The sequence below is a fragment of the Plectropomus leopardus genome, chromosome 2, assembly GCF_026936395.1.
Source record: "Plectropomus leopardus strain MGB_pleo_1.0 chromosome 2, ASM2693639v1, whole genome shotgun sequence".
NCBI classification, from domain to species: domain Eukaryota; kingdom Metazoa; phylum Chordata; class Actinopteri; order Perciformes; family Serranidae; genus Plectropomus; species Plectropomus leopardus.
This window is the reverse complement of record NC_142177.1, coordinates 17,413,801-17,441,721: the sequence shown is the minus strand read 5'-3', so window position 1 is coordinate 17,441,721 and position 27,921 is coordinate 17,413,801. Positions and strand designations below refer to the sequence as shown.

Sequence of the window (27,921 nt, the reverse complement as noted above, 5' to 3'; positions counted from 1 at the left end):
ATTTGTCATCACAGATCGAGTTGCAGTTTTTATCCGAATTTTTGATCTGTATCATGGCCAAATTACAATGTGAAATGTGTCATGCTTTGTCCTCCAAAACACACCCACTTCTGCCGAAACCCGGGATCGAACCAGGGACCTTTAGATCTTCAGTCTAACGCTCTCCCAACTGAGCTATTTCGGCGTTGAAAATCCTGTGTAGCTGGTGAAATACTTAGTTGTACCCACCAGAGGGCGATGTCGTACAGGATATGAGACACCACTGGCAATATTGACAGATTGGCCTTAATAAGAAGGAGCAAATAACCCTTCATATGTGTGGCTACACTCTGCTCTCTCAGTGTGGTGCAATATGCTGATAGTATACACTGTATGTTATGTTCAGGGTGAAGTTGACGTCTTAGAAAACATATTTTTGCATTCACAAATACAATTCACTTATTACTTTATTTATTCTCTCACAGTTCCTATTTTGTGATTTGAATTAGGAGTTGTGTGTTTCAGATGCAGTCTGAAATGATGATGGGAATATTCTTGTTTAAAGTTTAAGCTAACTTGGTTTACATGCTGTACATATTTACTAAAAAGAGAAAAAAAAGCCACAATTCATATAATTTTCACCATTTTCATTGCTGAGCCACTGGAACACAGGGACAACACAATGCACAGCTACAGCTTTAAATTTAACAAAACAAAGATGAAATACATTGGGTTTAATCAGATTTGCATGTTTAATAATAATAATAATAATAATAACAATAATAACTTTACTCATTTGGAAGGTGAAAATGAATCTGAATTATGCCCCCCAAAAGTTATTATAAACAAGGCTGAAGCCAGGCTTCAGAAATTAGTGAGGTAAGACCACATATCTGTCAAAAGGCAACATTTCATGTGGTCAGAAAAAAAAGTATTGTCAGCCTTGGGAAGATGCATCGTCCAGCTGATCTGAAAAGTTTGTTTAGCTTAAAGGGGCAATTCATAACCACATTAAAAATGTATATGTTTCCTCTGACCTGTAGTGTTATTTATACATCCAGATTGTTTTGGTGTGAGTAACTGAGTGTTGGAGATAATGACCATAGAGACGAGGGGGATGATGGCACTTCAGATATTATTTTAAGCCCTGTAGGGGGAATTATGTTTTTGATTTGGCTCAGGCAGGGACATGATGGTCGTATTTTGTATTAATTTTAAATACTGTCTCTACCCTGAAAACTTGCAAGTGGCTTTAAAAATCTCAAAAATGATAATTTTTATCGGATCCAGAAACTGTGACATTTTGTTATTTATGGTGAGGGGATAATGCATTTTCTCCCACTCACACAGGGAGGCTCAAGGAAAAATATCTGTGGTTTTGGGGAGGGTCATGATATAGCTCCTCTGCTCTGATAAATAAATTACAGTCCCTAATAAAACTAGATTGATATCAGCTTCTGGTGCTCAAAAAACTCAACTGCTGTGCTTCTCCAGAGATCATGACCTGCAACACAACTCGCACCAAAACAGTCTAGTTTGCTAAGTAGCAGCTAAGAAGAAAAACGCGTTTTTAAAAAAAGTTTTTAAAATGTTTTAATTTTGGGGTGAACTGTCCCTTTAAGAGGCAGGAGAATTTTCTCAACCCACAAAGGAGGACTTCATTGTTTAGTTTATCAGAAACATTCAAATCAAACATAGGCCTACGTGGTTTTCACCTGGAAACTACAGGTGTGAAAAATTGCAATCTGAAAAGTAACTAGTAATTTGTAAATATCCATTAGATTCAGCAGAGCTAACTCAAGGTTGACCTTGAGCTGTACTTGTGGAAGTTGGGATATTCAAATCATAAAGTTCAAATCTCAGGAGACTGACAGACTGGTGGCAGAAACTGGGCAGAAATGGCTCAGATGCTGCTTTACATTTTGCCAGTCGGCAAGAGAGCAGGGAGTCGAAGATGGAGGAGGTCAGTCAGAATACATATTACAGATGTAGAATGTGTGGCAGATGTTGGACGGAGAGCAGAGAGGCTGTGATTAGAGTTGTTGGCATTTTCACTAACCACTAACAGGTCCAGCAGTCTGACCTGATGTAATTTGAACAGTGATACAGTTTATCATAACAGTTTTATGAATTTGCTCCAACGATGTCTGGATGTTTGGAAAAGCACTGAGTGTCCAGATGAGCAGCAGGATCTGCTCAGTGGCCCTTCAGCTAGTGCATCATCATATGAGCTTCTGATACACAATACGGTACATTATCATCGTGCTGTTTGTCTCACAGCAGGGTTTCCTGCTCTTTTCAGTACTCCATGTACCCTTTTACCATTCAGCATTAAAAATGCTTTACAGTTATAAAATCAGCGTGCTACTATACACGAGTAAGCTATGCAAAGAACGCAAACATAGCCAGAGGATTTGTTCCCTGAACACAGATGTATTCACAGCAACAACACAATGAGGGGCTTTATTCTATTTTTACATGAATACAACTTTGATCCAGAAATTGATTCACAATTCATAGATTTTATCAAAATGTCATGACATTGAGCGTACAAAGAAGAGGGATGTTCTGTGGTTTTATGAGGTCTTATGGCTTTACCCCCAATGGTTCTTCATTTTCTTCTTGACTTTTGTGTGTGTGTGTGTGTGTGTGTCCTGTCCTCAAGTATTCTCTGACTTCCAGTTTTTGATATCAGGGGAGGTTTTACCAGCTGCTGCAAAATTTAAGTTGTGAATTTTGCTTGAATGCCTTGGGGCATTTCTGTTGATTGAATCAAACTGAGTTTCTTTCAGCAGATTCCTCATATGAACTCCAACGGTACTTCATGTACTCTCATAATTTTAAAACACATTTGGTTTCTCATAATTTTTGTGACAGGCCGCTGGTCCCACAGTTTTGCCAATAAGACTAACTCTGCACATGTAGCCATACAGACCCAAACTCTGTTCTCTTTCTATTAATCTCAGTTTCTATACAATGTCTATTTGTTCATCTATCTATCTATCTATCTATCTATCTATCTATCTATCTCAAAAGCTGCAACAAAGATGGGAGTTAAATCAAAAGAAACAGAAGCCAAATTATGCAACTATTTTAATTACTTCATCAAATATAGGTCACTTCTAACATTGACTAACAATTGTTTAAAACTGCACAATAAAGCTGAAAAATGTATGAAAATTGGCTATGCAAAAGAAGGCATTCTGGAGAAAAGATGCAAAGCAACAGAATACATGTTATTTTCCACATACAAACTTAATATTGAAAATAATAATAATAATAATAATAATAATAATAATAATAGCCCATGTGTAATCAAACATCTTGATTAGTGGCTGTAATTTAATTATTTCTCGGTAACTCAAACTGATAACAATTACATGTTTTCTAATTAAATGACATGTTACTAGTTACTCCACAACACTGTATATACAGTGGTGTAATGTTACAAAGTAATAATACTTTTTTATTTTTATTTTTACAATACTTAGGTATTATATGAGAGTATCTGTACTTTACTTGAGTTTTTATATATTTGTCTAACTTTCACTTTTACTCATGAAGGAATGGGAGGGAAGGGAAAACTGGATTTTGTTCTTTAAATATTTTAAATTATAATTAAAAGACCTTGTTTTTTTTAAAAAAGTGTATTATAGGCTCCATTTTAAAGGTACATTATTATTTACCATTGAGCTTGACAATTACATTTGCTTAGTGATGATTTATGTTTTTATTATTGGTGTCCTTATTCTGAAGGTCATGTCATGATGACTTAAATGGCATTAGGTTGTATTGTATTTATTAAAAGGAGCCACTCTTCCCGCCAAAACCCAAGATCGAATCAGGGGCCTTTAGAACTTCAGTCTAACCATCTCCCAGCTGAGCTACAGTATTTCAGCTTGCACTTTCATATATATAGGTGCTATTTTGAGTAATGTCTGCAGAGGTCGCCCTCAATCAAATTTTTCATATGTCTAGATTTTCTGTAGATCTTAACAGCAATTTTTTTTCAAATGTTGGAATATAAATTTTTTAATATTATTTTAGCCAAAAATATGTTAAAATGCAAAAAACATCAAATATAGTAGCAGTGGTCTGATTGTTCTTGCTAGGTTTAAATGCTGCAGAATTACTTTGCCCTGCAGGCTGCATCCCACATGGATGACCTTTTTTTCCCATACTGCAGAGGTCTGCATGGCCTCCCTCCCACACAACACAAAACCCACGCAAAGTTTCCAAACAGCACGCTGGCAGCTTCTCAACAAATGCGTACAGTATAGCTCGCTGAAAGGAGCGTGACATGAGCACTGCCAGGTACTGGAGGTGCCCGGTGCCTACTGAGGGCACCAACAAACTGAACGTGACTGCACCCACTTGAAACAGTATAGGATGACTTCTCATCAGAAAGCATGAAGCCAGTTCAACAGGGAAGTTTGATTTTGCCATGCCAACGGAGACAAGACAATGCTAAAATTAACACATAGAAATTGCACCGCCTACTCAGTATATTATTTGCTGCTTTCTGATTGTTATGAGTGTACAAATGCATGCAACATGCGGTCTCTGTTCAACACAGACCATACAGAAAATGTTAATCCCGAGAATGTGTTTATTTATTGCAACAATATATGCTTGTCTCCAGGATGACTTAGTTGCACTGTGTGTTCGCTCTGGTACTGAGGGAGTAATCATGTGAGCTATAACAACAGTGGTGTACATTGTCCTCATGCTGTTCCCCTCACAGCATGTTTCCTCTTTTGTCACCAAAGTCGATGTGGAGGGAAAATGCAGTTATCACAGCTATACTTCTTAGGCATGAGTATTGTTCGTATTGTATATTTTTAGTATCTCATGTATAGCGTGTCTTTGACATTCAACAAACTCATAGCAGGCGGCAAATTCAGACCTTAGTATTTCATATTTATTGATATAATTCAACATTGCATGGTGATACATTCACATAAAAACAACACCATGAAGAAAAACTATAAATATAGCATATTCTTGGTGTACATACAATATAATATATATCTTTGTCATGTGTTTACATTCAAGAATGCATCAATCATGTGTATGTGTTTGTGTACATGTGTTTGTGTGAGAGAGAGAGAGAGAGAGAGAGAGAGAGAGAGAGAGAGAGAGAGAGAGAGATCCCATGGCCTCTGTAATGAGCTCCAGTGTGAGAACAGCATCAGAGCAGTGAACACACAAGGATGTAAAACGAAGTCAACAGGAAACACTCGTCTTATTATAAACTCCACAATCAGTCAATGCTCGGCTGTAGTGACAGTTGCTCTCTCATGTGCGCTGGACGCTGAGGTTGCGTTGCACCATGGGACCACATGTCTGGACAAGCCAGCTGCAACTGAAACACTTCTCTACATCTAGAACATCAGCCTAAAATCACATGCGGACCAAGTGACTTATTCTGTAGAACTCACATGAAATAAATTTAAATCTGCTCAGTATTTACAACATGTACATGAGTGTAAATTCAGAAAAGAAGTGCATGCTTTTAGCATGCCAAAACCCTAACTTGAACAACAGAGATACCTTAAATATAATTGAATCCAAGACAATAGATATGCAGTGAATAGGGGAGACCGGGGGCAATTGTAACATTTTCTGGTTTTGATGTCATCACTCAAATACCTCGTGAACTATTTGGATCCAATTCTATGTGAGTATTTTTTTGTGTGTTGTACTTTTTGACAGTCATGAATTGTTTCTATAAGCAATGTTCGAGTCACAATATTGACTAAACACTAGAAATCACGTTACATCATCACAGTAACAGACACACTTAATACCCTAATACCCCTAGGGGGTCCTGAGAGTTACTGAAGGGGTGTTGCCAAATTATTGTTAAAGTTAGAATTTTATTTTTTATTTTTACCCAAATATGTTGTGTCAACATTAATCCAACATGTTATTAACAAAGATAAATCAGCCTTTTCATAAAAAAACAACATTCAATTTAATCAAAGAGGCAGTAAGAAAACATTAAACTTTCAAGAATATAAATACGATCACAACAATTTAACATGAATTGAACAATTAATTTCAGTTACATTAAAACAGTATAACTACTTATATCAAGTATGAGACATCAGATTGTCCGTCGGCGGGCAAAGATCAATCACCAAAGTGTTTGTAAAAATGTGTCAAGACCAAATCTACCCAAGGGTATAGATAAGGCAACCCACTTTACCTTACATAACCACAGAGCACACACATAGCTCTGTCTAATTTCTGATTGGTGCATGTTGAGATGATACAATTGGTCCTGGTCTCCCCCACTATTTTTCTAAAGACTGTAAGTAATCAGTTTTTGTTGGGAATGTGTCAGAGTGGTTCTGATTAAACTCAACGGCTGGTTTTGAGATTGTAATTTTTGCTGATGTTCTGGACTGCATTACATTGGACGGTTTTCATGTTATTTTGTCACCTGTGCATTTTAAATTTTACAGTGTCATCCTAACTAGCTAATTCAGCATGGCCAGCTGACTTTACCCGAAGTGTTGTCAACATTTAATTAATCATAAATTACTTTTTTTTGGTATTTAAAAAGGACCAGGACTACATTCTGGGGGAAAGACTTATTATGTCTGTATGCTAAAAGTTACAGTCAGCAGCTTGTTAGCTTAGCTTAGCATAAAGAGTTGAACCAACTAGTATTGGAACCATGATGTCCTTTAAATTTGTTTATTTTATCTTTAAATACAAGGAGGATATTATACATGTGCAGTTCTAAAATTTAACACAAGGTGGAGCATTGATAGAGGAAGTGCATTTACCTGAGCTGCTGGTAACAGGATTCAGGCGTGTGAGCATTTAGACATTTAGTTTAGCTTAAAGTCAGGACAAGTTTGGCTCTGTCTGAGGGTAATGTGTTATATCACATTTGGTTTCCAGTCTTTGTGCTAAGCTTAGCTAACTGACCGTTGGCTGTAGCTACATATTTACTGTACACATAAGGATGGTCTCAATCTTTGCATCTAATTTTCTGCAAGAAAGTCAATGCGCCTATTTCCCAAAATGTCAAATGTACCTGCTCCAATCAGCATGTGCAAAAAAAAAATTAATAAGACATTACACCATTTGATACAAATTTGGGAGCAAAAGAATTGCATTTATGTGAAAGAGCATTGCAAGACACTGTAACATTCACCGTTCGATAATGACTAAAGTTTAAGTAAAACTGCATTTAATATTTCACACTAGCCTTTAATTATTCTCTGACTTGTTTGCTGACACATTTACATTTTGTCATCATCATATTATCACTGTGCGTTGCTTGTAAATGCCCAGCATGTCCCCCTTTTAGTTTTGAATATCATAATATCAGAGCAGAATTAAGGCTGAGTCAATATTAAATATATTTAAAGAGTGTTTTTGAGTGTTTGCTCAAAGTGTATCAACATTTTTAACAGCTGCCTTGGAGTCTTTGAGTGGGAGGCAGATCAGATCATCTGCTGACTAAACACATTCTTTGGAGCAGTTAGGTAAGCACCACTATGAGAACGCTCTATCTTAAAATATGTAAACTGACTTTAATATTTGACAGAGTGCAAATTATATACACTTGTGTGTTTGTTGTTGTGTGATTTTCTTCAGATGCTGCGTGCACCGCAGTGGTGACAGCATCCTGCTCTCGCTGCTGCCTGAGGTCTATGTTAGCTGTGTTTAGCATGGGCTTGCTGCTGGTGGTTACATTAAAACATCTCCCAGAGGTGGAAATGTGTTTTTCACATATCTTACACTGGCTTCACGCACCAGTGAGTTTCTTAATGAAACACACCTTTGACTGGCTTTTAATTATTGCCCGGCCTATGCGTGTCAGTCTCACAGGACCTCTGCCAGGCAGCGGTCAGTACCTTCGCTCGCTTCCAGCCGCACCTGTCGGCTGGTTTTTCTGTTCTCCACCCAGGAGTTGTGTATGACGGTGCCCCCGGGTGACGGGTCAACCTGGAGCAGCGATACCACCCTCTTTTTAACTTTTGCGCGGAGGGCACGACGCAGCTTCTGTCGGGTGAAGGCGTAGAGTAGAGGGTGGGAAACGGTGGTGCCGTAAGCCAGGGCTAAGAACCAGAGGCGTAAGCTGACCAGGGCGTCGCTGGGGCCGATGCCCAGGATTAGCACGTTGGTCACAGAGAGCGGAGCCCAACAGCCCAGGAAGGTGGTGATAATGATGAGGGACATCCTGAACACCCGCCTCTGTCGCTCTCGCCGATCCCTGTGTCGCCGCACTGCACGCCTCAGAGCAATAATAGCTGACACGGATGCCTGGACGCCCATAGTGGTGGGCATGGCGGTTGCAGCGCCTGTGTCGGGTGTGACGAGTGGTGCAGAGGAGGACAGGGCAGGGGGGGAGGTAGCTGTGGGGGTCGGGGAGGGGGAAGGGATGAGGGGAGGATGGCTGAGCTGTTTAGTACCGTCTGTGGTGCACTGCTCCCGTCCAACCTCCCCTCCGTCAGTCATTCTGAGCCCCGCCCTCTTTTTTTTCTGTCTCTTGTGGTGCCCCCTGAACCGCTGGCCCCTCTTAATGTGGGAGCCGATGCGGATATTTAAAGCCCTCAGTATTCTGGAGTAGGTGAACAGCATCACTGCCACAGTGGTAAAGAAGATGGGCACCTGCAGGATAAGATGGTAGTGCATACCCAGGCCTGTGTGGAAGCCCTGCTCGCCAACGCACAGCAGCGTCTGGTTTCGCCAGGTTGGCACCACCATGGCGCTGAAAGCATGTAAGGACGAGGGCGTCACTTGCCCTCTCTCCTCTTCTCCTACTCCACTGGACCACTCCACCTCCAAGAACGGGATAAAAAACACAGCGACCGAGGTGATCCAAACGGCAGCCAGGAGCAGTGTTGCTCTGCGTGTGGTCAACAGTCTGTTGGCCGGCCGCACTGAGATGTCATATCGGTCCAAGCTGATTACCAGGATGTTGATGGCCGTAGCTATGCTGGCAAAGGTGACGCAGGCCTCGTGGAAGCAGCAGAGCAGGGCCAGGTTTGGTCCTGGAGGCAGCAGCACAACCACCAGAGTGAGGGGCAGACAGAGTACACACACCACCACATCCAGCACATGCAGGTTGACGGTCACCATATTGCTCACCGAGTCCACCAAATTTGATTGAGAGCAGTAGAGCACCAGCACCGTCAGGTTGCTGCTGAAACCCAACACCAGCTCGAGCATGAGGAAGGCGGTGAGCGACACCTGGAAGCTTAGCGAGTATGGTGCGTACCCTGATGCCGGGCTGCTGGCCGAGCCCCCTCCTCCCTGCTCCTGAAGGACTCCCTCCAGGCCGGCCACCGTCCCAGGCCACTCAGTGGTGGCTGGGTCCAAGGTGTAGCTGTCAGTCTCCATGGCGACCTCTCAGCCTTCATATATTGTATCTGTCAAAGCACTGATGAGTTCCCATGATGCACCAGGCCGAGCCTCCATGATGCAGGGATGAATAACAGTTCGGTGACAGCGCTGGGGAGACAAGAACACAAGATGAGAAATGAACTGTGGAGGAGAAAATCAAAACACATTTTCTCTCTCGCAGCGTGAAATGATCCTGGACTCGCTTGATATCAGGTATTTAGCTGTAAGGAACAAAACATTTTTTTCTGTGACAGCATATGACACATAGCGATGCCCCATGACCCCTGTCATGTGACACTGCTGATGGTTGGAGGGTTCTGATGGGGTGAGTTAAGTTGTGGAAATGATTAATGAGGACTGGTTTAACCAATGGGATCCCCTGTGGTTAAAAACCTCCACGTATGTTCTTGAACAATGAACACATTTCATGTTTGCATCATATTGCACAATATTGCCTTATGTCATGCTTTTTACATTTACCGGTCTTAGCTGGCTGACTAACACATCGGCAACAGGCAACATACGAGAGAGACAGCGGAGAGAGAAAGTGCTAAGGGGAGCACAACTCTACAAAGCCAGGGCACAGTCAATCGCAAAACAGTGTGCAGCGTTTTGCTTCGGTTTTCATGTTAAACATGTTCCTTCAAAATGGTGTGCAACAGGCTTTGAGTTATGTTTTTACCTCGTTTGGTGGGCGTGTCAGAGGTGTTTAAGCAATCAGCAGTGACCTGTGTATAAACCAAATTCTGGTGTATCTGTATTTATTGTATGAACTTTTTTTTCTTCACATTTGCTTTGGCAATGTAGACATCTGTTCCCCATGCCAATAAAGTCCCTTTAACTGGAACTGAATTCAACCGTGCTATTTTAAATTAAGTGTGCATGGGTAACACAACAAGGTGTTCAATGCACCATCATTTCTGTTTAAAATAATGTTGTGCTACAGTTGGTCAGGGCTGGATTCAGACTACCAGCAGGTGAAGCAATATGATACAAATGTCTAAACAACCAATTGAATTGATTCATTTAATGGGAAGTTAGCCTATCTTTTCAGAACATTTATTTAAGTTAGAAGTAGGCCATTAACTAATGAAAAAGGGGTAATCCCAAAAGCTCCAGTTGAGTTGGAGTTGGAGAGGCTGTTGATCAAGTCAAATTCTTGTAATAGTGAAACATGGGATAGAAAGAAAATATCTATCTATCCATCCATCCATCCATCCATCCATCCATCGATTGATCATTATAAATATATATCAGCCCCAGCATCTGCAGATTGAACAGGTGCTGCATTATGCATCAATCCAGCCTTCAATCTGTCTCCTATCTGTCTCTGATTACCATTTTTGGCTCAGCCGCAGCTCATGAACTGCACACAAGCTGTCAGAACTGCAGGCGGCCACAATGGGCCATCACTGCTGGAGCTCAGGGGAACGGCCGTTTAAATGGGGATAAGTACTCAAACCAATCAACTGCCCTCTCAGTGTACCATTGATAACAAAACATTCAGCAGCTTACACAAGATTGGCCATGATCTCTGCTCTGCCAGCTGTAGCAGACCACATGATTTATTTACTACACCTCTACTGCCAAAGGAATATTAAATGTTGGAAGCTTTCGGAGAAAACTGATGGCCACTTAAGTCAATGTATTTTAGTATCAGAGTCACATTTGAGGGTTAATTCATTAAAAAAGACAGTGTAAGGACAAAGGTAAATACCAAACATAATGCAGATTTCAGGGAGATTCATGACTGAATACATGCCCAGCTAACTATCTATTCTAATTTCAGTTGAACCTACTGAAAACAAGTCATTAAGTATTGTTGATGATAATGATGATGATGATCTTTCTGTTTTGAAATTTGGTTGTGGGAATCAAAGTTGGTGCCTTTAACCCTTTGAAACATGAGCAATTTGGCTTGGTTTCTTTCAAAAACATGGGAAGAAGGCCACAAGCAACTTGAGAAATGGCACAACAATGAGCAAGAAATTATTAAAAAGTTAGAAGAAATTTAAGAATTATAAATGTAGTTCTCTGGACATTTTTCCTTGTTTTTGTAATGAAATCTAATGATCCCCTTCTAGCTATTTTTAGGATTATTCCTGTCACCTCTTACACCTTTTGCAATTTCCATGTCATCTCTTGTCAAGTTAGTCATTATGTTTTTCCCCTTGTTTCAAAGAAGATTAAAGCTATTTGCTCAGGTTTTAGAGGTTTAAATGCTTGTGGAAGGCGTCTGAATGCAGAAGAGGAAAACTGACGTCCAACTAGGTGTCAAAGGGAGCTCTTTTCTCATTATAAATGGCATTACAGGAGGAGGACAAAAGACATTCACTCCATCCAATTACACACTACACTTCAATATCTGGAGCAGTTAATGAAGACTAGTCTTGGCTGCTGTGATTCAATGCTGCAGCTCGCAGGTCATTGATGACTGTTGTTGTGGTTTTTGTTATGTCCTGAACCTGTTGATACTGCTATGCACACAGACAGTATCTCACTGTTTTATTGACAACCACAAGATTAAAGGCAGTGTGTAAAATAGAGTTGATTGGAGGGTGGCCACTGATTGCACCTGTGGGAAATCAACTGAATGATTAAAATCACAGCTTCCTTTCCCCTAAAATCATCAAGAGGTGAAAATCTCAGCATCAAGTGTTTCACAGATTTGTTGACAACCCTGCAAGTCAGGAGTGCAGGAAAACAAACAACACAACAAATCAACTCTCAACTATCAACTGCTGGCAACGAGACGTTCGGTTGAGTGATGGACTCATTTTCTCCCAGTTTCTGTTGCCACGGCAACCACACTACCAGAGTGTAGATTAATGAGGGCACAGGTGCTGTAGTATTGAAGCATGTGACACCGAGCTCTTTGGTGGGAGTTAAAACATCTCTCAACTACAAATCAGAGAGCTTATAACATGTTACAGTCCTACAGAAAACATAAAGGAGACAAAAACAAATGCACATGATGGTACATGTCTGCTTGTCTGTTGACTTTCATGTGTTCCCTGGGCATTGTTAAAAGCAGAGCAGGGGAGGAAGTGGAAGTCCCCTGAGACCAATGGCGCTCTTCTTTAAGCTATTTTAAGTACACAAATTACAGACATGGAAACAAGAGGCATGTTTCTACAGCACTTTCTAAAGCAATAGTTTGGAACTTTTGAAGTGTGGTTGTATGAGGTTCTTATCCATAGACAGTGTATTACATACAGCAGATATCTATTGGCACGTCCATAGTTTGGAGGAGCAGGCTGGAGTCCGACCAGAAAGCTAATGTACTGTTGTACAGGGGTCAGTAAGATGTATTTTAGCCACCTAAAAAAAAAAAAAATCAATATCAGTTTAAGTGTGCACTATATTTAGAATGTATTCACCGCTTTACCTTGACATCAGACAGAAGTTTCCGACAGGGGAATTAATTTGTTAAATTGCTCTCTTCAGAGCCAGACTCCAATGAGAAAAACTGTGATTTAATACTGCTCAACACAGACGCTGCTGGTCTAGTGCTGCCTCGAACAGTTTGTTGGTGTTATTGTGTGACATTGACATTTGGCTTGGATTCACCAAAGTCACACAAGAACACAAACTGGCAAACTGATTGAAGCAGTGATAGACCAGCAGCTCCAGTCTTCAGCATGCTAAAATGTTTCTCAGTGGAGTCTGGTTGCTTTGACGAGAGCATGGATGGGAGCTGCTAACAGCCTCCTCATCGAAATGGAAAGGTCAAGCAGTGAAAATCCTCTCAAAATAGCGTACATTTTGTAGATTTTTTTAGGGGGGACTTTTTTCAGGTTGCCAAAATATGTTTTGCTGTGGTTCTCGTCAACAGCATTACATTTCTTAGCTTCCAGGTCGGCATTCCTGTTACTTCTCCAATCTGCAGTCGTGCCAACTGACATTTACCGTCAGCTGACACCTTCTGGTTGGTTGGTCGATATGCTTTTTTCCAGCCATATTCTCATTGATTTGACAGTTGCTGGTATTGGTTTCGCAAGGACCTTAAACATTTTTTCCCATCCTTGAAAACAGCAGTTGCTTTTCTTCAGCACTTGAATATGTATATGACGTTTGGTCCTGTGATTGAGTCCTGCCCCTCCTCCACTGTGATTGGATGGCTAGGTGAAAAGTGACAGTGAGGAGTGCAGCTTTTTACATTGAGCCATTGAACAATTTTCAACTCTCATTTTCAATTGAAAAACAAAGATATTCAGATTTATCACTATGGGCTGATTTTACAAAGTCTTCAAAGGACTCTGCAGTTCAAGGCTGGATTCTGAAAGAGACATGAAAGTACCAGAACCCACTTTGAAGCTGCATGACGGCTCACGTTAGCTTCTGGGCTTAACTTTGCAGAGATAATGTTCGTAATGTCATGTCCTTTATGACATTGCAAGCGCTAAAGTTAACTTCTATAGCCTCGAAGGTTTTTCTCATCAGTCTTGTTCAACACTTGGTGGTGAAACAGACTTTTCCACTCACTACAGGGGGAAAAGCTCCACTTCAGTGATAGAGTATTCAGTTTATTTTCAGATAATGTTACATTAGACATCACATATTTATATTACTCGCTTGACCGAAAAACTGCAGGAGGCATTTGACTTGCCCAATATCAGCCCTGTAAAAACACTTTGCTGGAATCATGACCCAACCAGGTAGAGAGCACTAAGTGCACTGTGGCTTATTAAGTTATCACTTAGAAATAATTTGCAGATTTTTTCCCCCTAGTCAACCAACCTATTGGTTGAAGAGTAGGTAGATTTTCTTTGGTTGAATACAGCCCTAATGTACTGTATGAAACACACTGACTGTGGATAAGTACCCCGTACAACCCCACTTTGAAAAATCCAAACTATCCCTTTAAGCTAGCGATGGAGCAGTTGGCAGATACAGATTCATGGTGAAGTCTAAAACTGTAAGAGATATCTCATGGGGATGTAAGGAGAAATGAGGGATGGAAATTGAGGGATACTTGGGAAAGTGAAAAAACAGCCAGTGAAGAATTGACGGGAGTGCATGAGTTCAGCCCTGCAGCCACTTTGCTTGACTCGTGTTGGAGGTTTCCAGCTGGTCTGTTCGTGAGCAGACTGTCTGATTGCCACCAGAGGCTGCAGCTGAGAGAGAGACTGAAGATAAGTGGACAAGGGGGGTGGATTTGGAAATGTAAGGAGTGAATTCTTGTTTAAAAGAGGGCATGCATCACCTGAAAGTAGGACATCTGAAATGCCTTTTGAGAGAACTGAGACAAAGTACAAGAAATGTGAGGAAAGGAAGTAGAAACGAAGGGCGAGCCAGCAGCACTGGTAAACAAGATGTCCCAGGGTGCAGAGGTGGCAGCTCTTTTTTCCACTCTAAACTCTTACAACTGCTGCTGGTTTCCTGGTAGCCTCCAGTACCCAACAGACTGCTTCAGTCCCAAAAGACTTTGCTTATTGCCTGAGTGAAAAGCATGATAGCTGCACGGGTTAGATTATAGCACAGGAAAGGTGGACGGATACTGGCAATCTTGAAATTGCAGCGGAAAGCAATCTGGCCGTAGAATGGCACAGCAGATAATTGAGACTGGAGCTCTATATGATGCACAGGTTTTCTCTAATAAAGGAACTGATGTTTTGGCTGTGCTGGGTTGTTTTTGGGAGGCTTTTGTACTTTTTCGTGAGGTAAAGTTTTCTAAGGGAAACAATTCAGTTACATTGGTTTTCTGTACTGTTTAATCTCAGCGAATTAAAAGGTTAAGTTACAAAGTGCATTCATGTGAGGCAGAAGTGTGAAAAATCAATCAATATGACCCTGCTTTGACCCAGAGAGCCTCATGTATGACCCCAGAAAGCACTGCGCTGTTTCACACTGTTCCTTATCCACCAGCTGGTTGTTAAGAATTTCCTCCTTCTTTGAAAAACCTAATTCTGAATGATCCTGGGGATGGTTCAGGTTAAAGTGCTTTTCATTTCTGAGTCCAGATAACACCTTGTCAGAAAGCACCTCCACATCTCCTGATAACTAGCTGTGAGCCAGAGGCAGGCGAGTGTGAAATCAGGTGCATTTCTTAAGATGGCTTCCTAATTATGTCGCCTGCAAGTGGAAGATGCTCACCAGGGAGTGCTCACCAGGTGACTGTGTGTGTGTGTGTGTGTGTGTGTGTGTGTGTGTGTGTTTGTGCGTGTGTGTGTGTGACCATTTTCTCACTATGCAGAAGGCAACGATCTCACTCAGACCCTAACATACTGAGAGGAAAAGGTCACATCAAGGAGACTGCATTTCATCAGTGGTAGCCGTTTTTCAGTAACACCTTCTCCATTTACCCGTGTATAATATAATAAGGTCGAATGTCAGCGCAATGACACGTTTTAATAGAAAACTGAATGTAAGGTGAAGCTGTAGAGAACCAAGAGGTCGTGTGATTTTGTGATGTGAGTTTTCTGGACTTGTTAACACAGAGACCTGATTTTTCAGTTTGAATCCTTCTGAGATGTGAACACTTGCTGAGAGTTAGATGAGAGGGTTGGTACCAAAATCTGATATTACCACCAGCAACTGTTTGGATTAGCTCAACATAAAAACAAAGAAACTCCTCCTATCAGCCTTTCTACAGCTCACCAATTAAGACATTATATCTTGTAATCTGTAATATATCTGTAATATCTGTAATTGTAATATCTTGTAGTTTAAGTCACACAAAAACTCAATTGTAAAAAGGCAAGCTGTGGCTTCATTGGGAGTGATATGCTGGAATATTTGTTCTTGGACAGAAACACTAACTAACGCTGGCAAAGAGATAGTTCCAGCATGTAAAAACATGCCTGTGTTTTGTTTCTGTAATTCTGTAGAAAGATTAATTGTAGAGTCTCAGTCCCAATACCGACAACATTGGGTTGTTGGTATTGGACGACATGGGACTGAGACTCAATAATCAACTACGTTTCTCCAGACTTACATACTGCACTTTTGAAATGAACAACTTCAAGTTTACATTATAATTTTGAACTAACTTTACAGTCCCAACAAAACTGGTTTACATTTATTTCTTCCATTTAAAAAAATAAAAATAAAATCTTGTGATCATCATAAATTTACAGAGATTCCCCAAAACTGGTCATGTGCTTTAACCCAAACTGTTGTTTCAAACTCATTGCCAATGTGGTCGACGTTCTAGTTTAAACTGCTTGGCAAAATTTGCACAAAATGTGGGCTTCATTCATTGGAATCTATACTGATTTATTTATGAATCTCCTTCAAATATTAATATGTTCTGGCTTCAGCTGCATTGTATGACTTGTCAGTTGCACGAGCCATGCCGACCATCATGCTGGTGCTGTAAATCAACAGGTGCTGTATAACGCAGTGCATCAACTGCTTTAAGAGTTAACAACATTCATGTTCAATAGTTGGAGGTGGATATGTTAAGTTCACCCTTAGACAAAAAGTTTGTTCAATGAATGTGCTCTTTAGCATGTTCTTGCAAAACACTGCATATAACTTGTTAACCAGTGAGCGTTACAGTTAGCTTTAAGAGTTGGATCTTGTCGCCTGCTGACAGAGTCAGGCCGTTTCCCGCTCTATCCAGTGTTTATGCTAAGCTAGGTTAGCCAGCTGCTGGTGGCTTTATATTTACCATACATCAGTGGTTTCATCTAACTTGGCAAGAAAGTAAATTTTATTTTTCATTATTAGGCTATTTTTAATTATTTCCGATCATTTCCCATAATGTTGTACTTTTTCTTAACCACCATGTATACTGAACTATTTCTAAAAAAAACCCACCCTAAATCCCTCAGTTTTAAAACTGTGCATGCTGTGCCTTGTGCTTTTAAACAATTTATTGTTTGATAAACTGATGTTATTCTTGGTCACGGCTACAGTCGCTGCCTGACATTTTCAGTGCAAAATGCAAAACTTTGCAAATCAGGATATGCAATATGTAAACAAAGTCATGTCATTCTGCTCAGCATTTAACATCACATCTGCATCCTTTTCCCTTGATTCAGTTGGGAGGAGTGTCTCTATCACTCCTCCCTGAGTATCTCTGACATCAGGTTTTGCAAACTAATTTAAATAGCAATAACTTCTTTCTTTGTCTATTGCTTCACACTAATGGTCAACAACACACAAGGAAAAATCCTTTTAAGAACAGTGATGCCCATTTCAAAAATTGTCTCTGCACCCAAACAATCAGACTTGAATGAAACAATTTAGGTCCCGGTGGATTTTAAAATGTAATGCTAGGAAAATCAATGCAAGTTGAGGGAAAGTGCAATAAATATTTAAATTAAAACACTCCATTACAAAGCAGCCCCTGAACACTGAGTCTGATTTGATGGTTCGTATATTGGATATTTTTCACTTTAACAGTGCATCACAGCAGGAGGGTTATTTCACAAGCATCGAGAGCTCCCACTTTCTATTCAGATCTAAGAGTGGCTCTTCAACCTTTTCCCCTTCAGTGTAGGAAGCCAGAAACTATGTGACACTATGAGACTTATAACATGTATAATTGAACAGCAATAGTCACATCGCCATTCCTCAGGAGCAGCAGATTAAAAGACAGTGAAGATAATCTTGCTATTCCTGTGAGACAAGCTGATGTAACAGGTTGTCAAAATGACATATAGTGAGAAGACAGGAATGCAGAAGAAAAGTACACCAAAAGGGAATTCATTTTTTTATACTTAACGTTGAATTTTTTGTGGGAATACTGTGGAAAATTGTATTTATTTATCAACTAAACTAAAAAAGATCATGATTAAATCAAATCAGGCAACGTGTGTTTGATATGTTACTGTATTGCTCTCAGTGGCAGCAGAACCAGACAACACTGAGTGCTAACACTGTAATAAAAAAAATCAAAAATAATGCATTCAACTCTGTGAGACTGTACTCAGGCACATCAGTACTTTAAGCTACATGTTAAAGTGGGCATGCAAACATAGTGATGACCAGCAAATATAGCGTTTAACTTGGTCGCCATCATTTGCTCCTACGCAGTACAGCTGAGTGTGATGGGAATGTCATACGTTTTGAAGGTATTTGGTCATAAACAAATTAAACATTTGAGCTAATGACAGCACTAGATTAAGTCAGGTGACTTTCAAAGGTATTACAATTTATTGGGACATGAGTGTCTGTACCACATTTAATGTCAATATATTCAGTAGTGGCTGAGAGATTTACATCAGCAATAAACTACTTCAACTAGTTACTGCCTACAACATTTCCTGATAAATTAGAGTAAAATCATGTTTAAATTATTTTCAAAATGCACTTGTATTTGTCTTTCCCAGTAATTTCATGTACACATACTTACAGGGGATTCAGGATGTTACCAAGAGTCACGAATGATGTCAATTCTTATTATAATATTAGAAAGGTGCAATGTAATAGTGTTTGAGCAGTGTGTTTGTTTTACCCCCTGAGCTGACAGCACCAGGAACTTTTCGCTCGTGCCATGGGAAAAATCCATCTGATGATACCATTTGGCTGATGTACTGGTGGTGATGCTCTGGTAGCTGGAGGGCACCTTTACACTGTTCACCTGCACACACTCCTTACATCCCAGCAACAAAGAGCTGGTTGAAAATTGGCAAACGATTTGAATAAGTACATTTTTTAAGTACTTATATTTAACTTAAAAGCTTCAGTTTTACACTTCTACTCCACTGCAATTCAGGGGCAAGTATTGTACTTTTCACTCCACTACATATTTTCCACAGCTTTAGTTATTTTGCACATTCAGATTACTAATAAAAACATTTAGTAAAGCACATAATTAGTATTTGATGAAGCTATTAAACAATTAGCTCAAAGTGGAAGAAGTTGAACTAAATTACAGTAACACCATCTTTACCTGCTGCAACATTTGTGACATTTACACACTTATAAATCATTATTACACACCTGTACTATAATATCTTATTCTGAAATGGGCGATTCTGCATCATAAGTACTTTCAATTTTGACATTTAAAATAATTTTTATGCACATACCTTCGTACTTTTACATAAGTAAGCATTTTAATGCAGGACTTTTACTTTTTGGTACAATTGGTACAAGTAAACGGTAACAGAGTTGCTTGTAATCTGAGTACTTCTTTCGCACCTGAGCCCATGTCATTAAGCTGCCAACCTCTTTATAAGCGAGCATATACACACATTTACTGTGTCTTCGCACAACACATGGGTGGCACCACAGGTTCATAGCAGTTTGAAGTAAATCAGATTTCTTCATTAAGATGCAAAGTTATGCAGCAAGGTGCCTGAAAATCTAATCAGACCGTCAACTCAACCGAGGGAAGCTGTGGGGAAAGTATGAAATTTCTGTCATGTACCATTGACGAGAGAGTCAGAGGACACTGCAGTGGCAGGACGGATTAAAATGAATGATCAGGGTTGGCATTGAATGATTATATTTTATTGTAATTAATTTCTAATTGCATTATTTCTAATTTCTAATTTACAGATAATGTCAGATGGCCTTTAAATTCACAACAACAGAAGAGTTATTAAAACATCTGTGTGGCAGCAAGAAGTCTGATCATTCCTTGTCCAGTGAGGTCACTATAATCACTTGTCACAGCAATGTGTAATACTTTACATACTACATACATACTTTACTACACTTTAGGAAATACGTTATGAATAAAATATAAATCTGTCCATCACAAAGCTTATCAGAGCTTTTAACAACACATTATATTCTTTTCTGTCTACTAAACTACACCCAACAACTGTATCATCACACAGAAGGAAGCGAGCGTCTACTGTTAGCTCACCTAGCACCACTAAAGTAGCTATATTACAGCTCAGGGGAGATGGACACAGATGATGTTTACGTCTCACGCTGTCACGAGTCTCTGGTCCCTGAGTAGATACACACCTCCTTCTGCATGGCGATTTGTTTGGTGGATGTAGTTGGTTAGAAAGAAATTAGTTCCTACATTAAACTGCTCACAACAAGGTCTGAGCAATCAGGTGATAATTTCTGGAAAGAGACATTGTTGTTGAGTTTTTCAAATGTTTTTTTTTTTTCTAAATTTGAGCACCACAAGCCGAGTGCTATCTAGTTCTTTTACATTGGAGAGAAGGCAGACATCTCTACAGTTGATATCTCCAACACATTCGACTACTCACACCAAAACAATCCAGATAAATAGCACTACAGGTAAAGGAACTGTCCCTTTCAACCAAGAGTCTGCTGTCAGTATGGGGGGAACTCAGAACATACACACTCCCTCTATGCAGTAAACACCCACCAGCATGTGTGTGCTCGCATCAGTGTAAAAAGACTTCCTACTGAGACATCAAGCTGTTATTTGAGCACGCTCTCCAGTCACCACGCCATGATGGAGACAAAATGTCATGTCAGAGCAAAACACTCGCAGGCCACTGCTCATCCTCAGCACAGTTGGCTGGGGAGAGCCGCACACACACACACACAAAAAAAATCCAAACACACACACACAGAGTAGTACAACAGAACACCTGCTGAGTCTAAGTGGTCTTGTAGCTGTAGATGGATACAGCGAGGACGAAAGTCTCATCTGGAGCAGCCCTAGAGTGTATTACAGAGCTGTAAATGTTAGGGATTATGTTCTCTGCCAGAAGATGAAATGTAAAACAAATAAAAACTGAATACAGAGTTCCCCACGGACTCTGCCTCCCAGCTGGTCGTTGGCCTTTAACACGTCAGCACTTTGAGGCATGACTGCGACCTTCAAATGACAGGACAGTGACATCATGTTTATCAGATTACTCTCATCATGTAAAGTGTAATGACCTCGTTTAATACCAAAACATTGTTCTGTACTGCCGACATGTCGACATGTTAATGCATACAGTATGCATGTGTGTGGAGACATCATGGGAAATGTGATTGCACAGGTCTAACTGTGAAGCCCTGCTGGGACTGTGACCACTGAAAAGTAAATTTAAGGTGGTCTTTTGGCAAAACAATCCTAACTCAAAGTCCATTTATTAGCTTTTTACGGAGTTTTATTATCTCGGGGTCTTCATGTAAACAGATGCATCTCCTCGACAACTGAGCTATTGACTGATGAAGACCATGTAATGCGGTTTAAAGCTCCAGAATTGCTAAAAAAGTGGACCTTAAGTTGAGATTTCTGTGTCAAATTTGCTCTCATCTTTACCCGTCATATTTGGCCACTTGAGCAGAAGCTCCAGTGTTACTAAAGTGACGCCAGGGGCAGCCATTCAGGTTGTATCTCAACAAAGAAGGGGGTTGGTGGATAGGTCTATGCAAAGAAATGACTCTGTTGTTATTAGAAAAAGATTGCAGATGCAGCTAAAAACAAAAAACGCCTAGATTCAAGTGGCACAGATACGGCTGGAAAGGCAGTAGTGTGTTGTTACAAAACACACAGCTTTGAGTCGCAAAAACACTACAACCAATGTTATTGTTTGTCATATTGGACAACTGGTCTCCTGGGTCGAAGTGCAGTGTTGGTGGACCAATCTATATTAGTATAATTATGGTGGTGGCACTGCTCAAGCTACATATTTTGACGCCCTAGTCGTGAGACCAGGCTGGTCAAATACTATATCCAAGGTCAAGAGGGTTGGACATTTGAACATAGTTGTAGTATCATACTAACACTATGTAGTGTTGAATTGTTTTTCAGTGTAAAATACGAGTGTATTGACCACTACAGCCATCAGATGATTAAATCAACTACTCTCTGACTGAAAATTTTCAAACTTTTAAGCGTCAGGTTGTAATGTTGCAAGCTGTTCTGTTATTGCATTAAACTGTCAAAGTGCTGAGATGTTATGAAAACTGTACCCCCTTCTGTATTTATTGCAGGCCTATTTCACTGTGATATGTGCAGTATTTTCTTTTTCTATTGGCTTAATTAAATTAAAAGTAAAGCAGATAAGTAGCAAGGACAAAAAGTAACATTAGTTGAAATCAGTGCTCATGTTAGCAAGCTAAGCTAACTAGCCTCCACATTTTGAGATGACTGAAAGCACAGTGGGTCCTCCCAATGTTGAATGTGGTAAAAGGACAAAATTATCTTAATTTATAATTATTAAATCTTAATTTGCTAACGGTTGATGACCAACCGTTCTCCAGTCAGTAGTGCACAAAGGAAGTTGACTACAGTGTCAACCCAGTCGCCAGAATAAATGTTGGTGTTGTACATTTCTGCAAACCACATATGTTACATTTGCAAATTTCATATGTAGATGATAAGTCGAAGCTCAACGTTTGATGTTTTAATTTTATGTTGTGACAATGCTGTGGTTAGTGGTTAGTAGAAGACATCATGTTTTGGATTAAGTTATCCAGTTTTGTTACATTAAACATGACTGGAAATATCACAGGGCTCAAACAGTGGTCTGTTGCTTGGCAGCTGAGTTTTACACCATCCCCTCCTACTGATGAGAAACTCACCTCACATGTAATCAGAAATAGACCACTTTAAAAACACTGATATGATACATATGAAACATACAATTGTAACATATCCATGGTTTGCAGAAAGGCACAATGTCAACATTTTTTTTCTGGTGACTGGGCTAGAAGTTTCCACTAAGAGGTTTGAGGCTTAGATGCTGTTTCCACAAATATATCTGAAAAATGTAAACGATAGCTGCAGTATCATATATGTATATATATAATATGATTTCCTTGCATGAAAAGAGAGAATCCAAATTTCCGTTTGACATCTACTTGCTTTTGCCCTCGAAAATATTCCAAATTTTGTTAAAGGAAAAAAATAAATGCCAGATCTAGACATTAGTAAAGTGCTGTGTGTCTTATGATCTACACAAACACATAAACACACACTGCATCTGGACACTCTTAATACAGCAGAGGGTCCCGGGCCTGCCTCACTTATTGGTTTATTGACCCTCTGTTCAGGGTTTTTATAGCCCTTAGTTGTGGCTGCTGTTAAAGCAGCATCCATGCTTTCTATGCAGAAATCTAATTATCATCTTGGTCCAAGTCATAAATATTTTTGGCTCATTTCATAATGGAGCTGAGGAGCAGCTGGAAATAGTGAGCAGGAAGGCATGAAATATGGAGAAATACAAAGTGTGCTTTTAGGAAAAAATATGAAGGAGGGTAAAGTCAAGCAAAAACTCATCTTCTTCAGGAGACTCATCTTTAATGTATGTCATTCTTTAAATGACGGAGAGAGGAGAAATCTTAGAGATAAAACTTGAGCACAGTCAGTGCACCTATTGCCATTTCAGTCATTGACCAGAATACACTTGGTATTGGGAAACAAATCTATTATTCAGACAGACTCTCCAAACGACAGGCAATTCAGGTATGAGCAAAGCATCCAGGCTCTCACAGAGGACCTTTGTGTTGTCCTGTTGCCTGAATTATTTATCGCTAAGCTGAAATATGGACCTGAAATAGCCAGCCATTGAAAATCTAAGCGTGGGGAAAAAACAGGGAAAAGAAAACTGGGGGAAAAGAAGCAGAAAATAGACACAAGAGAAAAAAGGTGTTTTGCAAGATGCTAAACAGAAAGCCACTTTGTGAGAAATGATGAGCTTACTTGACGGCAGAAGGAGACAATTAGAAGACAATTTATCCATTTTGTGTGTGAGCTGGTGACAGCCAGACAGAGAGGGGATGATGATGATGATGTATTGGCACACACACAGACACACTTCCTGTCTTCGTGTGTCCAGCCTTCATGTTCCCAATCAAAGCTGTCCACAGCAGAACATGGGGACGGCGTGGTGGCAGAGACGCAGCTCAAAGCAGAATGCTTTCATCAAGACTTTTCCCTTTTTCTCTTCGCTTTCTTCCACCGCCACACTGTGGCACTCCCCCCACCCTCCTCCGTTAATCCTCATCTTGCCTGCTGTGTCGTACTGCATTTAGTTTCACTTTTACAGTCTTTAGTTGTGCCTCTGTACATGTCTCTTTATAATTGTTTTGTTCTTTGACATAAAATGCTGTTGCTTGTGACAAACAGCTGGGAGAGAAACTGCGTGATATAACACGTGGATTGTATGAGAGTGTAAATCTCAGTTATTTCATTCTGTGAGGGCAGATTGCAGTGCTGAAATGCTGAATGGGCTATTAAGACTGCAACTAATGACTATTTTCATTGTCAATCAATTTGTTGATTATTCTCTTGATTAATTTATTAGTTGGTTAGTCTATACAATGCCAGAACATAATATAAAATGTCAGTCAGGCTTTCCCAAAGCCAGAGATGACGTCTTCAAATGTCTTGTTTTGTCTGCAACTTGAAGATGTTCAGTTTACTCTCACAGAGTAGTAAAGAAACAGAAAATATGCACATTTTAGAAGCTATGGGCCTAATCAGTGAATTTTGACTCTGTGCTAAAAAAAGACTTAAACTGATTAATCTCTTATCAGATTAGTTGCTGATTAATTCATTAGTCAGTAACCAGTTGATTAATGTTGCAGATCTGAAGAATATTTTTCCATCCATCAAAACTCTAGAAGATACTGTTCACTTTACAAAACACAAAGCCATGCACCATACCAGAAACACCAACTTTCACTATCAATGTATTTGCCGATTATATTCTCAATTCATATTTTGGTCTATAAAATGGGTAATAGTTAAGTCACAATTTCTTAGGACTCACAGTGACAACTATATTGCACGTTCTTGCCAGCAAACAGCCCAAAAGAAATAGAGAAAACCAGTAAATAATCCCAGCTGAGAAACTGAAACCAGATATTTTTTGGTATTCTGCTTTGCAGATACATTGAATTGTCCACTGAGTGCAGAGCTTAATGAGTTTGAAAGAAATTGTAATTGGGATTATTTTGACTGATATTGTAATTACGATATAATTGGCGACATTAGAGGGAATTACTGTTTCCACATTATTATTTGCATTTTCATTGAATAATACATTTTTGCGTTAATCTATACCAAACATATGTTTTCTTCAGTCTGTTGAATATAATATGCAGGCAAGGACATTTCTGCAGCACTACAATAGTTAATTTTAAATGCAACTTTGACACTCGAAATTTCAATTAGCTGTTAATCAAATGGCTGATTAAACTTGATATCCACATTTTGGATGAAATAAGTATAAACACACATGCAGGAAACCTGTATACCTTAAAAAAGTTTAATACTAGGGTAAAATGTGCACAATTGTTGTAACTTTCAGAGAAAAATAATGATTGTGTAACAGACAGTGGAAACCCTTCATGTTTCTTAAGCTCCTCATTCTCCCCTTAAATGAATGATTAAGGTTTAGCTATTTAATTAAAGCTGTATTAATTTTATTGTTCCCTAAAACTGCTAAAATAAAAGAGATATATAACTATCATTCAGCCATTGATACTACTACTGACAGACTGTGAGAATAGATCACGAGATGTTTATGCATTTTACAGATATTTTAAGGCATGTTTGGCCCCTAGGCTGTTGGCGCACACAACAAAAACACAAATGCAACACATCTCAAACACAAAAACACCACCATCCACACAGACAACCACGCTTTGATGTACAGTATGCATGGTGAGATGTTTGCAGCGGGCTGCAGTGAGGACTCCCTCGGGAGCGTGGGAGAAATACACAGCCTCAGAGCCCGTAACTGTGTCAAGCACCTACTCCCACATACAGCCCGTGGTTTCTAATAAAACCCTGATTCCTCTGCTAAATCGATATTTTGTGGAGCATCAGGTGCCAAACAGCACACGGAGCGGTGCGCTGTGCACTGCACGGGAGGAGTGCAAGTAGGCATCAAATAAAAAAGTTGGATATATGCATCACCAACACAGTGTGTCCAGTTTATGAAGACTTAAATGTCTCCACGGAAGGTTAGAATTGGATTTAAAAACGCTGCGTAAAATTTCAAGCAAGGCAAAAGTTAAACAGGCATTTTAATGTGTGAAATGTACATGCTCCTATCATACAAAATAATATTATCTGGCATTTTAAGTAACTGATGGACTGGATAGGTGGGGGCCACCTGCGTGCCAATATGCTTGCCAAACGGCTGCGCAATTTTACACTACATGTCTTTATTAGACGAACAGCTGTACAGAAAACGGAGATGTTGTTAAAAGGACGGAGATTCATGAGCAAAACTGCACTCTTACCTCTGGAGTCGGAGCCGCTCAGCGATCCATGTCTGCAACCTGTGTGTTGATGGGAAGCGTCCCTCCTCTCCAGTGGAGCAGCCGAGCACATGCTCAGCAGCAGCGGCAGCAGCAGCAGCAGCAACAGCTCCACTAGGGGCCACTGACAAGAGCTGAGCTCAGTGGGACTGACGGACTGAAGGCTGTCCGCAGGAAGAGCTCAGCTTTGTGTTGGAGCCACAGAGGACTCTGCTGTCTGGATGACTTCTACTGACAGGAGGAGGAGGGAGGAGGGATCGACCAACGAGGTCATTCAGATTAAAGGTTTACTCCAAATTTGTCTTTGATACTGGTTTCTGTCTTTGAGGTAGAACTTAGAGCACCAGTCCGCAATTTTTCAATTCAATTCGGTTGTATTTATAAGGCCCATTATCACAAATCACAATTTGCCTCAGGGGGTTTTACAGCATACAACATCCCACTGTCCTTGGGCCCTCACAGCGACTAAAGAAAAACTCCTAAAAAATAAATAAAATTAAATAGAATAAAACGAAATGAAACCTTTAACGGAGAAAAAATGTAAATGGGAAAGAAATGGGATAAACCACTTGCCAAACCTGTTGAATAGACTGGCAAAGAGCTGATTCTGAAGAAACCAGTGTAAATGCAGACAACTGTATTGGTAGTGCCATTTAGGAATACTGTGAACCATAGAAAATGTAGGTTAGAGCACAAGACAGTCAGCATGCAACCCATGACTCATTTCAGTGCGAACAAAAAATTGCACATGACCATTCACTTTTATGTTGAGTGTGCATGCAACCATTGTTCATGCAATATGTAATTTAATTGATGCAATGCCAATACAAAATAGGAAAATGTACTGATTATCCAATGATTCACCTCATTATATATTTAAACATCCATCAATACATAAGAAAACAATAAACCAAAGTGGGGTATTTATTATATTTCATATAAACATGGACTGAATCAGAAATGACCGATTCTGCACAGGTTTCTGTTCTCTCTGGTCACAATGTTCGTACTGTATAGAACAAAAGAAAAGAAACCAGCAGATGAGAAGAAAGAGGAGTGGACCATCCTACTCTTGACTTCCTGAATATATACCTCAGACTTTTATCTTTGTCAGGTGTATCAGACAGCCAATTTGGCTCAAAATCTGCCCTCAGATTTTTTGCTGCCACCTTCCAGGACAAAATGGCAAAAGTAGCACTTCTGTCACCAGCTGAAGCAATCATCTCTCTCTTCTCTCTCAGTATAATGGCTTGCTTCCATCCCCTCGCCCCCTGCAGCTGCTTGCTCTTTCTTCGCTCTCCTCCTCTGATTTTCTGAGGCAGAGGCAGGCTGCAGCTGACAGGACAGTACGGACCAGGGGACAATTAGGGAAGCGTGGGAGAGACAGCTGGACCTGTTGCCAATTACACTGACTTTGACCAGGCACCACACACACACACACACACACACACACACACACACACACACACACACACA

General features: G+C 40.0%; 1 protein-coding gene and 1 non-coding gene across 2 annotated transcripts; both read right to left on the bottom strand.

The window, feature by feature from the left end:
* Positions 1-111: 111 nt before the first annotated feature.
* trnaf-gaa (transfer RNA phenylalanine (anticodon GAA)) lies at positions 112-184 on the bottom strand. The gene has a single exon. It is a non-coding gene; the product is annotated as a tRNA-Phe (tRNA).
* Positions 185-4,884: 4,700 nt separating this feature from the next.
* Positions 4,885-27,884, bottom strand: LOC121952654 (G protein-coupled receptor 22-like). The gene is made up of 2 exons (XM_042499457.2): positions 26,428-27,884; positions 4,885-9,456 (listed from the first exon to the last, which is right to left on the bottom strand). Exon 2 carries the CDS (start codon positions 9,343-9,345, stop codon positions 7,825-7,827), a length of 1,521 nt encoding a protein of 506 aa, XP_042355391.1. The 5' UTR covers positions 9,346-9,456; positions 26,428-27,884; the 3' UTR covers positions 4,885-7,824.
* Positions 27,885-27,921: the final 37 nt, after the last annotated feature.